The sequence below is a fragment of the Procambarus clarkii genome, chromosome 84 (genome assembly GCF_040958095.1).
Source record: "Procambarus clarkii isolate CNS0578487 chromosome 84, FALCON_Pclarkii_2.0, whole genome shotgun sequence".
In the NCBI taxonomy this organism is placed as follows: Eukaryota; Metazoa; Arthropoda; class Malacostraca; order Decapoda; family Cambaridae; genus Procambarus; species Procambarus clarkii.
The window spans coordinates 22,652,347-22,666,044 of record NC_091233.1 but is presented as its reverse complement, the minus strand read 5'-3'; the positions used below and the strand labels follow the sequence as shown (position 1 = coordinate 22,666,044).

Genomic DNA, 13,698 nt, shown 5'->3' with positions numbered 1-13,698 from the left:
AAGACTGTTTATGATGAGTCCCTAAGATATGTTGCAGGTGTAGACATATCTACACCTGTGATATCACAATCGACATGACCCAAGATAGGTCCAGGTGTAGACATATCTACACCTGTGATATCACAATCGACATGACCCAAGATAGGTCCAGGTGTAGACATATCTACACCTGTGATATCACAATCGACATGACCCAAGATAGGTCCAGGTGTAGACATATCTACACCTGTGATATCACAATCGACATGACCCAAGATAGGTCCAGGTGTAGACATATCTACACCTGTGATATCACAATCGACATGACCCAAGATAGGTCCAGGTGTAGATAGAGAACTCAAGCGAACCCAAAGAGCCATTGAGGTTCCAAAGGACCCAGAGGTGCCACAAAGCTCAATAGGTGCCAAAGGACCCAACAGGAACCGAAGAACCCAACAGGAACCAAAGGACCCAACAGGAACAAAAGGACCCAAGATGAACCAAAGGACCCAAGATGAACCAATGAACCCAAGATGATCCAAAGGGCCCAAGATGAACCAAAGGACTCAAGATGAACCAAAGGACCCAAGATGAACCAGAGAGCCCAAGATGAACCAAAGGACCCAAGATGAACCAAAGGACCCAAGATGAACCAAAGAACCCAAGATGAACCAAAGGACCCAAGATGAACCAATGAACCCAAGATGATCCAAAGGGCCCAAGATGAACCAAAGGACTCAAGATGAACCAAAGGACCCAAGATGAACCAGAGAGCCCAAGATGAACCAAAGGACCCAAGATGAACCAAAGGGCCCAAGATGAACCAAAGGACCCAAGATGAACCAAAGGACCCAAGATGAACCAAAGAACCCAAGATGAACCAAAGGACTCAAGATGAACCAAAGGACCCAAGATGAACCAAAGGACCCAAGATGAACCAAAGAACCCAAGATGAACCAAAGGACACAAGATGAACCAAAGGACCCAAGATGAACCAAAGAACCCAAGATGAACCAAAGAACCCAAGATGAACCAAAGAACCCAAGATGAACCAAAGGACACAAGATGAACCAAAGGACCCAACAGTAACCAAAGGACCCAAGATGAACCAAAGGACCCAAGATGAACCAGAGAGCCCAAGATGAACCAAAGGACCCAAGATGAACCAAAGGACCCAAGATGAACCAGAGAGCCCAAGATGAACCAAAGGACCCAAGTTGAACCAAAGGACCCAAGATGAACCAAAGGACCCAAGATGAACCAAAGGACCCAAGATGAACCAAAGGACCCAAGATGAACCAAAGGACCCAAGATGAACCAAAGAACCCAAGATGAACCAAAGGACCCAAGACGAACCAAAGGACCCAAGACGAACCAAAGAACCCAAGATGAACCAAAGGACCCAAGACGAACCAAAGAACCCAAGACGAACCAAAGAACCCAAGATGAACCAAAGGACCCAAGATGAACCAAAGGACCCAAGACGAACCAAAGAACCCAAGATGAACCAAAGGACCCAAGACGAACCAAAGAACCCAAGATGAACCAAAGAGCCCAAGATGAACCAAAGGACCCAAGATGAACCAAAGGACCCAAGATGAACCAAAGGACCCAAGATGAACCAGAGAACCCAAGATGAACCAAAGGACCCAAGATGAACCAAAGAGCCCAAGACGAACCAAAGAACCCAAGATGAACCAAAGAACCCAAGATGAACCAAAGGACCCAAGACGAACCAAAGAGCCCAAGATGAACCAAAGAGCCCAAGATGAACCAAAGGACCCAAGATGAACCAAAGAACCCAAGATGAACCAAAGGACCCAAGATGAACCAAAGGACCCAAGATGAACCAAAGAACCCAAGATGAACCAAAGGACCCAAGATGAACCAAAGAGCCCAAGATGAACCAAAGAGCCCAAGATGAACCAAAGGACCCAAGATGAACCAAAGAACCCAAGATGAACCAAAGGACCCAAGATGAACCAAAGGACCCAAGATGAACCAAAGGACCCAAGACGAACCAAAGAACCCAAGATGAACCAAAGGACCCAAGATGAACCAAAGAGCCCAAGATGAACCAAAGGACCCAAGATGAACCAAAGGACCCATAGGGACCTTTGAGACCCGCAGATAGGCTACAAGACCTAGGAGAACAATCACCACGACAATCCCAACATGCTTATACCCTGAGATTGAGTTTTTGAATTCCACCTCATGCAGAATACTGTCAACTTAAACTCGAGAAAACCTCAGAAGCTTAAATACGAGGAGAATTATTTATCATACAATGAGTAAATAATGAATTTCCGTGTTACTGTGAACGGAAAGTACTAAGTAATAATATAAATAGACTTGATTTTGTAGGATAGTCAATGGTAGATAATAGGGAGGTGGCTAATATGGTACCTGGATGATGAAGTAAAAATAGAGAGAGAGAGAGAGAGAGAGAGAGAGAGAGAGAGAGAGAGAGAGAGAGAGAGAGAGAGAGAGAGAGAGAGAGAGAGAGAGAGAGAGAGAGAGAGAGAGAGAGATTAAGGAAGGAACGAAGGAAGGCATACTTACCGCTATGTCAGCGTAGACACCGGTCCAGACGTGCGGGTGAGTTGACTTGATACATCACCAAGGGTCGGGCCATCACCGGGATGTACTTCAGAACCTGCTCTCTCACCTCCGCCAGCGTCGTCACGTGCACGAAGTAACCTGATGTAGGAGAAGGTGAACCAGGAGGTGTTTGCTGGCTCTCGTCAGAGTGTTAGGCTACTTGGTGTTGGCTCAAAATCCTTAGGAATGTTGGTAGGCTCGTGGTCTGCCAACCTCTGCTGAATTATTAAGTATATTTTTATATAGTAAAACGGTAAGTATATTTTTCCTGGACTAAAGTAGATTCTTGGAGTATACGCGCCTAGAAATGGGATATACTTATAGGCGTTCATAGTACTGAAACCACTACTACACCAGCGGTCGACTCATTAATACTTATATTATGGTTTCTTAAAGTGAAGTGGTTTCAGTGTTATGTCCGCAGGGGATGGGGGTAAGTCCCGGCTAGACAGGTTCCTTCCACTTGTCGGGTAATGTTTCTATCCGCATAGGAAAAAATCAACAAAAATTCCAAGCGCTTTTGTGTTTGAAAAGATTTTCAAGGAATACAGAAAATGTGTTGAAATACGAAAGCGCTTGGAATTGTCATATCATTTTTTATATATATATAAAGCAGTAATAGTCATGCCAACAGTATAGGATATATGGAATGAGAGGTTTACCCAGATTCTTGGTGTATATATACTAACAGTTTATTAAAGTCTCTCTGTTCGGGATTACAATATATATATTGGCTGTTCAGTTAAATCCTGTGGCCTCAATAACCTTCCCGAGGTTGAAAGGCCCTATACGCCCATTACCAATAAATGACAGCAACTCCAAAATTACCTTTATTTGCACATGCCATCCAGTTGAGGTCCCGGACCTTGGTTTCCTCGCGGCCAATCAGGTAGGTAAACATTCGCACCTGTAGGTGAGGCCAGTTATACTTGGCGAAGATCTCCTCGAAGTTGTAAGGCGCTCCGTCAGTCACTACCATGATGGCTTGGTTACACTGTGATCCCTGACCGCTCTTGTTATACTGTGTGTGCCTCTGTAGGTAGGTAGTGTTATTATTTAGTGGACGCTCTCGGCTGCTGCCTTACTCACCCACACGACCAACAGAATCTTATATCTATCTCTTTCTCTCTCTCTGTCTCTCTCTCTTAAGTTGTTTTTAATTTTGTGAGGGAGAAAGAGGGAAGGGGTGCTAAGTAAGGGGTAAGGGGGCAGAGTGGATATAGGGTGATTTCTAATTGTTGCAAGTATGATAAGAGCCAAGTTGCAAGGGAATCGTAGCTATGTACTTTCATGCACCACTGGAGATATGTAGTCATTAAACAGGCTTGACCTATTCTCTTGTACCAAGACTAAGTAAAGATACTGCATGCTTCATTCACTGAAATCATTTACAAGAACAGGGATACAGTTCCTACAGTAGTTTGTCAGTAATAAGATTATATATGGATTCGAGCCTTCGCCGTCCGGGTTCGAATCCTTCAGGGGTATAAAGTTTTCTGATGCATGTTAGCTTGGGGGACTATTCAAGCATTACCATGATTGTACATTTTAATTAACTCAAATTTGTCTAAATAGTTTAAGAATCTTTTATAATTTTAATATAATAAAAAATAATTAATTTAACATTTCTTATATAATTATGATAACAGACAGAATAATACAAAATTAATTTAATTACAGTATTTTTCACATTATTTTTTTAAATTAATTATTTGCTAAATGATTTTGAATTATTTACTTATTTATAATTAAGTAATGTTATGAAAACTTTTGTTTACAGACTCCATCCGGATTATCGCTATCATGCTTTTCATCAAAACAAATGCTTCAGACTTCACATATGGAATAAATGCTTAGTATTTAAGTTTACTAAATACAAATGAAGATTGATTTATGACTGACATAAACTGCTGGTTCATGTGAATATATATAAAAACATGTATTAATAATTACATAAATACAATTTCCACATATTTCCCTGTTTGTTGTAATTAGTGTGTGCCAAGGTGTGTTTGTGTATGTTAAGATGTGTTTGTGGCAATCTTTGTACCAAAACGTTTGCTAGAAATAGATAGACAAACATACACAGATAGATAGAAAGAGATATACGGAGACAGGCAGATATGAAAAAAACAGAGGGAGGCAGAGACTGAGAGACAGACAAGCAGATATAGAGGTAGATAAATATAACGAGACAGAGAGGGAGACAGAAACCTGCAGAGAGATTGTCACAATGGGGGAGAGAGAAAGAGTGTGATTGACAGAGAGACAGGAGATAGAAACAGAGACAGAGAAAGAGAGAAACAGATAAAAGAAACAGTGACAGAAAGCAGAAAGGGACAGGCTGTACACAAATATCTGTGGGTATCCTAGTATATATATATATATATATATATATATATATATATATATATATATATATATATATATATATATATATATATATATATATATATATATATATATATATATACATATATATATATATATATATATATATATATATATATATATATATATATAAATATATATATACTCACCTAGTTGTGCTTCCCGGGTTGAGCTCTGGCTCTTTGGTCCCGCCTCTCAACCGTCAATCAACAGGTGTACAGGTTCCTGAGCCTACTGGGCTCTATCATATCTACACTTGAAACTGTGTATGGAGTCAGCCTCCACCACATCACTTCCTAATGCATTCCATTTGTCAACCACTCTGACACTAAAAAAATTCTTTCTAATATCTCTGTGGCTCATTTGGGCACTCAGTTTCCACCTGTGTCCCCTTGTGCGTGTTCCCCTTGTGTTAAATAGATAATCTTCTAATCGTTAAATAAATAGATAAATAGTCTTTATCTACACCGTAAATTCCTCTGAGAATCTTGTACGTGGTGATCATATCCCCCCTAACTCTTCTGTCTTCTAGCGACTTGAGGTTTAATTCCCGTAGTCTCTCCTCATAGCTCATACCTCTCAGCCCGGGTACTAGTCTGGTGGCAAACCTTTGAACTTTTTCCAGTTTGGTCTTATCCTTGACCATAAGACCATATGTGTGTGTGTGTGTGTGTGTGTGTGTGTGTGTGTGTGTAAAATATCACAGAAACACAGGTTAGTACCCTAATATCCAAGCAACTTGTGTACTTGACAACATTTTGATTCATTGTTATCTTAATTATCATTAGATTTGGGAACATTAGCGGCAATAATGGAATCATTATATTTCGTTACCATCATTAGGGTCATTTAGAGCATCATTAACGTTATCATCGGTTACATATATGAGGAGAATCATGAGCATTGAGAATATCATCATACCATGATGGTGACAAGCAGTGGGGGGGGACATCATCATCATCATAGCCAGCACACATCACCGGTTTCATCATCGCCAGGATCACCATCGACACCATCGGGGGTTGGAGCAGCAGCAGCAGCAGCAGCAGCAGCAGGACGCAGCAGCAGCAGGAGCAGCAACATATTTAACAGCGTCGACCCGGCAGTAACAGGGCAATTGTATAGGAAGAAGGGGGAGGAAAAATGACATTATTAGATTGTCTAATACGAGAAATTAGGAGCCATAACAACCTTACCTAACGTCATCTTTAATTTATAAATAGACAATAATTTATGGGACATCAATCATAGAATAATACCAATTAAGAACTGGTATAAGCCATAGTTCTTACTTATCAACAAAGAATACGTGTTAAATCCTGAATAACGATATTTATATTAAGTTGCAAGCCTAGCGTGCGCGGGGCAGAGTGAATTAACACCTTTGCTGGCCAGATACACATCTAGTTTAAATACGATAACACACGGGACTCATAATTACTTTTATATTTCAAGGTAAAAATACAAAAAATAAAGATTGCGAGGTGTGCATTAACACAATGTCCTCTACGCCATTCGTTCTAAAGCCTCTCCCAGAAAAAAATATTCGAGATGGTTTATCTCGGGAATCGAAATTGTAGAGAAGTTCTCCCATAAGGAGATGCGAGGATGTTGTCTGGCCATCTACGGGGATCATATCTCTCGTCCATCCTGATGTAGGCCTCTCAGCGTTCACTCTAAATGACCTTTGTACCCAGCACGCATTCTCATGACTCGTCTGAATCGCAAATTTAGAAATCTTAATAGTTGTACACAATGAAATTTTATTGTAATATAGAGGCGAAGATTATTTTTTATTTATTTATTTATGTAATTCACTTTATTGTATAACATCGTACAAAATTGAGACTTATGGCAAAATCAAAGGCAAAAGCATATTGGAGAAAATAGATTTATCCCGTCATAGCGTCGGTGTGACTTTATGATATAAATAAAATCTATGACAAGAGTTACCATGATTCTCTGAAACTCACGACCACTCGGTCATATTCTACTTTTGTTTTAAACCATGAAATAGGCTGCAACGGTTGATAAATTTTGTCAAGTGTAAGATTCATCCAGAATATGACAACCTCGCGAGATGTCCACCAATTCTTGGTTTAATTGTTTTGTTCACTCAGATTGACCGTCTCCATGTACCCGGAGGAGGACTGGAACAGGTGGTGTGGAGGCCAAAAGGTGTGACAGATGTGCGACACATAGGAACGAGGGTGAATCCCATTCTGCCCCGGCACGCTGGGGAGTGCAGGTGTGCAGGGGTGCAAGGACTCGCGCGAACGCAGAGTTCCATCCACGCACTCTCTCAGTGGGAAGCAAGAGCTGCATTTAACTACGGTGATGCCCAAGAATTGTACACCAAAGCGGTATCACTCAGGAGCTGTCCTCGCTAAAAAATGAAACGTTAAATAAAATATAACAAACCAGTTCTCCCAGGGAAGGAGATATAGCATGGATGACAGTGCGTAATGTTTGCTGTGCTGACCTCAGCAAGCTGCTGAACTACCATCAATATCAAGGCAAAGGAACAAGGAAAATTGGCCTTGTTCCAGTGTTTCATCAAAATTCTAAAACTCTTGGAAGTAAATTGAATATGATTATGTTGGACATATAACAGTATATATAACCAAATTTAGAACATTTTTGTTTACTAAGAGTCACGAGCAAGCATTGCGGTACCCACTGTCGTCTCAGCTTGCCTCCCTGAGAGCTCTTTGAGTTCTAATATATATATATTTTTTCAGAGTCTAGGGCAGCAGTGCAAAACTAAAGGGAAAACATATGGTCCAGCCCTCCAGATCATCGCCTGAGGTGGGCACAGTCTTCAACCAGCTCCTCTTCTACGAGTCCAACTCTAACTTAGAGAGAGACACTTAAGCTGCAGGAGAATCACACAGGGTGCCTGTGGGTGCAGGAGATCTGTCACTACATCTGATGAGCTTAGTAATTAGCGATCAAGGAACACCTCCCTCTGGCGTGATCCGGAGTGTTGGCCTTGCAGGTGCCATCGTGTGCGTCTATCGAAGTGCCCCAAGTAAAGTTGTCAGAGGGAGGAACAAAAAATGGAAAAACAGTCATTTTGTAAACAGCGGAATCTGTACAGCAAGAGTATAAAAAATCTTATCACTGAAGCTGAAATCTTAAAATTAATCATTAGAGGTGAATTATAGTATTTTTCCTTTTATATTTTGTGTTTTAAATTAAAATTATAGATAAGTTTAATAATTAAAAAAACAGATTAAAGTAAAAATAAGCCAAACGTAACGCATCTGTAGGTTGCAAAGTTGAGAGCAATAGTTGAAACGAATGAGCAGATGTTTGTGCATGATGTTTAGCATATACGAGAGGCCTAGGCTCCAGTGGGCATATGAGTTTAGCCATGAGTTAAGATAATGTTCCTACCCATACACAACCAAGGCTTCTGCTTCCTTCAGCTGAGAGAAATGTTACGTGAGTTTTTTTGTGATAAAAGCAAGAAGTGCTGATGTTAGCAGACCGGTGGATGATTGATGTGTTACCGGCCGGTGGATGATTGATGTGTTACCGGCCGGTGGATGATGGTGTGATACAAACAAATGAATGACGGTCCAAAATACTGCGTATTAATGGCTTTAGGGATATACACTAACTTGTACATTCTTATAGTATATTCTCTTTGTAACTCATTTTGAATGTATGTACTTTTACCTGAGTAAACATTTATTTATTTATTTATTTATAACAAGCCAGAAATTATTGCAACATCTGGTTTTTTGGGAAACACGTCAGTTGATGTTTGGTTGCGCCTGCAATCGTCAGATGTCGCTGGGGGAGTTGTGGTCATCTTAGGAGAAATTAAGGCCTTCAGTGCCCACTGAACCAGCTTGAGGGGTGCATGTGGTCTGCTTCGCCGCGTCAGTATGGAGACTTTGTGTGTGCTGCCGCCTCTTCAAACAGGACATTTGTGGATTAATTACGTTTGTGTAGCGGCCGGGTATATAGTGAAGCTGCTTGTAGCTGCCCAACACTGCCAGATTTTCCAATCGTCATACCCCAAGGTAAGGGAGTTAAATTTTCTAAGGCAATTTCTCTGTGATTTCCTTATATTTTGTTGTGAAATTGGAGGGGGAGGCGTAGATGCTTCTTCTTCGCCTTTATGAAGAAGTACAGCGTAAACCTTCACGTACAGCGTGCGTAAATTGAAATTGAAATAAGTTTATTGAGGTAAAATACACACAAAGGGATGAGGTGGCTCAAGCTATTCTCACCCCGTTCAGTACATCGTGTTAATACATACATAGACACACATCACAAACAATAAACGTGTTACCGAACATTCTGAGAGATAAACATATACATTTCGCGTGCGTAAAGGTTTGTTTTCTTCAGCGGGTTCAGTTCAAGTTTGCGAAAAATAAGTATATCTCGAAAGGATAGAGTAGCTTAGGCTATTTCTACCCCTCGCTCCACCTGGTGGCTGGACGGTAATGGCCGGAGGCATGTTGATGGGTTGGTACCACGTCCGTTGATACCTGGCTGATGGGGTTCTGGGAGTTCTTCTACTGCCCAAGCCCGGCCCGAGGCCAGGCTTGACTTGTGAGAGTTTGGTCCACCAGGCTGTTGCTTGGAGCGGCCCGCAGGCCCACATATACCTGGTTGATGGGGTTCTGGGAGTTCTTCTACTGCCCAAGCCCGGCCCGAGGCCAGGCTTGACTTGTGAGAGTTTGGTCCACCAGGCTGTTGCTTGGAGCGGCCCGCAGGCCCACATATACCTGGTTGATGGGGTTCTGGGAGTTCTTCTACTGCCCAAGCCCGGCCCGAGGCCAGGCTTGACTTGTGAGAGTTTGGTCCACCAGGCTGTTGCTTGGAGCGGCCCGCAGGCCCACATATACCTGGTTGATGGGGTTCTGGGAGTTCTTCTACTGCCCAAGCCCGGCCCGAGGCCAGGCTTGACTTGTGAGAGTTTGGTCCACCAGGCTGTTGCTTGGAGCGGCCCGCAGGCCCACATACCCACCACAGCCCGGTTGGTCCGGCACTCCATGGTGGAAACAATCTAGTTTCCTCTTGAAGATGTCCACGGTTGTTCCTGTAATATTTCTGATGCTCGCTGGTCGCCGTGTTGTTATTTTTTGAGTATGACTTTATGTATTTGGTGGTCAGGGCGGGATGTATTGATGGCGTCAGTTGGTCCTTGTATTATACTGGTGGCTTGTTGATGACGTCGCTGCTCCCTGCTGGTCTTTGTTGACGAGCTGTTCATGGCGTCAGTTGGTCCCTGCTGGTCTTTGTTGACAAGCTGTTCATGGCGTCAGTTGGTCCCTGCTGGTCTTTGTTGACAAGCTGTTCATGGCGTCAGTTGGTCCCTGCTGGTCTTTGTTGACAAGCTGTTCATGGCGTCAGTTGGTCCCTGCTGGTCTTTGTTGACAAGCTGTTCATGGCGTCAGTTGGTCCCTGCTGGTCTTTGTTGACAAGCTGTTCATGGCGTCAGTTGATCCTTGTTGCTATGTTTACGTTTTCAATGTATGATTGTCGGGGTGGTTTAAGTAGTGTGAATAGTTAACTAATTCAACCTACACACATGAAATGAATGTTGCAACGTTTCGGTCTCTCTTGAACCCTTGTCAAGTCGGTACTGAACAAGAGTTGCAAATTGATAAAGATCCATTGACTGACCGAACGTTGCTACTTTGTTTATGCGTGTAATCACCTCAGTGTAGTTACAGGATGAGAGCTACGCTCGTGGTGTCCCGTCTTCCCAGTACTCTTTGTCGTATAACTGTGAAATTACTGACGGTTTTAGCCTCCACCACCACCTTCTCACTTAACTTGTTTCAATCGTCTACCACTCTGCAAAAGTGAACTTTCTAATTTTTTTTTCGGCACCAAGATTTTCGTAGTTTGAATCTATGACCTTTTGTTCATGAAGTTGTTGGTCATAAGAATTCCTCTTTGTCAGTTTTGTCGATTCTTGTTGTTATTTTCTATGTAGTGATCATATCTCCTCTTTTTCTCCTATCTTCTAGGTTTGATGACATATTTATCACATCAGGCCTCTCCTCATACCTTTTGTTTTTCAGTTCCAGAAGCTATTTAGTAGCATGTATTTGCTGGTTGGTTTCTTTGAGATATATACAAGAGTTGTTACATGGTTGTAGAGCCACTAGTACGCGTAGCGTTTCGGGCAAGTCCTTAATCCTATGGTCCCTGGAATACGATCCCCTGCCGCGAAGAATCGTTTTTTCATCCAAGTACACATTTTACTGTTGCGTTAAACAGAGGCTACAGTTAAGGATTTGCGCCCAGTAAATCCTCCCCGGCCAGGATACGAACCCATGACATAGCGCTCGCGGAACGCCAGGCGAGTGTCTTACCACTACACCACGGAGACTGTTTCCTTTGTTTTCAGTCACATTATTGTGACTTAATATCTATACGTGAATAGTTCAGACGTAACGTTTTGGATAAATGGAGACACTTAGCCATGCTGTGACTACTTGGTATTCTATACATAGTGATTATGTCTCCTCGTATGTGCTCGATGTTGAAGGGTACTTCAAGAATGATAAACCTTAGTCTGGTCCTTGGTATAACTTTATTTTTTATGCTTGGTGTATTTCCAAGTTTCACAGGTCTTGGGGCAGGTGTCTGGGAATCACCAGAACGCGAGTTCAAGTCGCCCCCATTGCCCCAAAATGATTTTCATTGATATACCACGCTTTTGTGGTTTCAGTGCCGCCTTCACATGTCTTACTTAATGGTTTCATAGTATAGTGGAGAGTAAAATATTTTCTATTTTGCTGCAAAGGTTTGGATGCTGGTGGGGCTCCTCTTCGTGCAATATGGAGCATATGACGATATGTTACAGAAATCACAATAGCGTGATGCATCAAATTATCAAATCCACAAGGGCCGGATGGATTTGGCAGGATGGATTACGTCTAGGATGCTCTCGGATGTAAGTTCGAACCCTCGTCACGGTCCTTGTGGATTTGTTCATCTGACGATGTGTATTGAGAGCTGTATCGTGCATCAATTTTGTTCATCTACAGTTTCTACAATTCCACTGTGGAGTATTTCCCAGTATGCTGGGAAACTTGTGGCATGGAGGTTATCTTCTTGAGGTTATCTTGAGATGATTTCGTTTTTTTTTTTTTAGTGTCCCCGCGGCCCGGTCCTCGACCAGGCCTCCACACCCAGGAAGCAGCCCGTGACAGCTGACTAACACCCAGGTACCTATTGTACTGCTAGGTAACAGGGGCATAGGGTGAAAGAAACTGTCCATTGTTTCTCGCCGGCGCCCGGGATCGAACCCGGGACCACAGGATCACAAGTCCAGCGTGCTGTCCGCTCGGCCGACCGGCTCCCGAGGAAGGACTAGCTTCTTACATGTTTTCCAACGTGATGACTTCGAGGTCTGCACAGTGTGGTTATATATATATATATTAGCTTGATACAGATAGGGCCTCGTAGCCTGGGGCCAGATTCACGAAAGCACTTACGCAAGCACTTACGAACCTGTACATCTTTTCTCAATCTTTGGCGGCTTGGTTTTCAATTATTAAACAGTTCATGAGCTCCGAAGCACCAGGAGGCTGTTTATAACAATAACAACAGTTGATTGGCAAGTTTTCATGCTCGTAAACTATTTAATAAATGTAACTAAAGCCGTCAAAGATTGAGGAAAGATGTATACGTTCGTAAGTGCTTGCATAAGTGTTTTCGTGAATCTGGCCCCTGGTGGATAGCGCGCAGGACTCGTAATTCTGTGGCGCGGGTTCGATTCCCGCACGAGGCAGAAACAAATGGGCAAAGTTTCTATCACCCTAAATGCCCCTGTTACCTAGCAGTAAAATAGGTACCTGGGAGTTAGTCAGCTGTCACGGGCTGCTTCCTGGGGGTGGAGGCCTGGCCGAGGACCGGGCCGCGGGGACACTAAAGCCCCGAAATCATCTCAAGATAACCTCTCAAGATAACAGAGCACACAAAATTCTATGCCTAAATCTACATAAGTCATCGTACGTCACTTGTTCCACGACGCACGACAAATTCTTCTTTTTTGGTCTTTATTTCTCCAAGTTTTCTTTTTCGAAATCTTAGCAAGAAAAATTTGGGGTTTTGAGTCATTCCCTCGACGACCACGGCGACCTCTGGGGGGTTAAACCCCCCCCCCCCCCTTGTAATCACTGACCCCCTCTTACGCCCCCAAATTTTGACCAGTATATTTGTTTACTCCAGCTTAGCGGGTTGGGCAGTATCTCTGTATTTCTGCTTGTGGTACATAGTGAAGACGGCTTTAAGACGCTGTATTTCTTGTCTTATATGACGAGGATCTGCTGAAGGTCGGTGGATGAGAATGTTTTATAAGCTGGTGGATGACGGTGTGTAGTAGGCTGGTGGATGACGGTGTGTAGTAGGCTGGTGGATGACAGTGTGTAATAGGCTGGTGGATGACGGTGTGTAGTAGGCTGGTGGATGACAGTAGGCTGGTGGATGACTGTGTAGTAGGCTGGTGGATGACGGTGTGTAATAGGCTGGTGGATGACGGTGTGTAGTAGGCTGGTGGATGACAGTGTGTAGTAGGCTGGTGGATGACGGTGTGTAGTAGGCTGGTGGATGACAGTGTGTAGTAGGCTGGTGGATGACGGTGTGTAGTAGGCTGGTGGATGACAGTAGGCTGGTGGATGACAGTGTGTAATAGACTTGGAGTTGTTTAACGAGAATGAACAGATCAAGAAACTTAAATACACTGAA

General features: G+C 42.9%; 1 protein-coding gene across 1 annotated transcript in view; it reads right to left on the bottom strand.

Annotated features, from left to right (window-relative positions):
* The window catches only part of LOC123774883 (voltage-dependent calcium channel subunit alpha-2/delta-3), a 366,618-nt gene that overhangs the window by 129,959 nt on the left and 222,961 nt on the right, over positions 1 to 13,698 (bottom strand). The window contains 3 exon segments of the mRNA XM_069316631.1: positions 2,542 to 2,580; positions 2,582 to 2,679; positions 3,409 to 3,613. Coding sequence (XP_069172732.1) covers positions 2,542 to 2,580; positions 2,582 to 2,679; positions 3,409 to 3,613 — 342 coding nt within the window.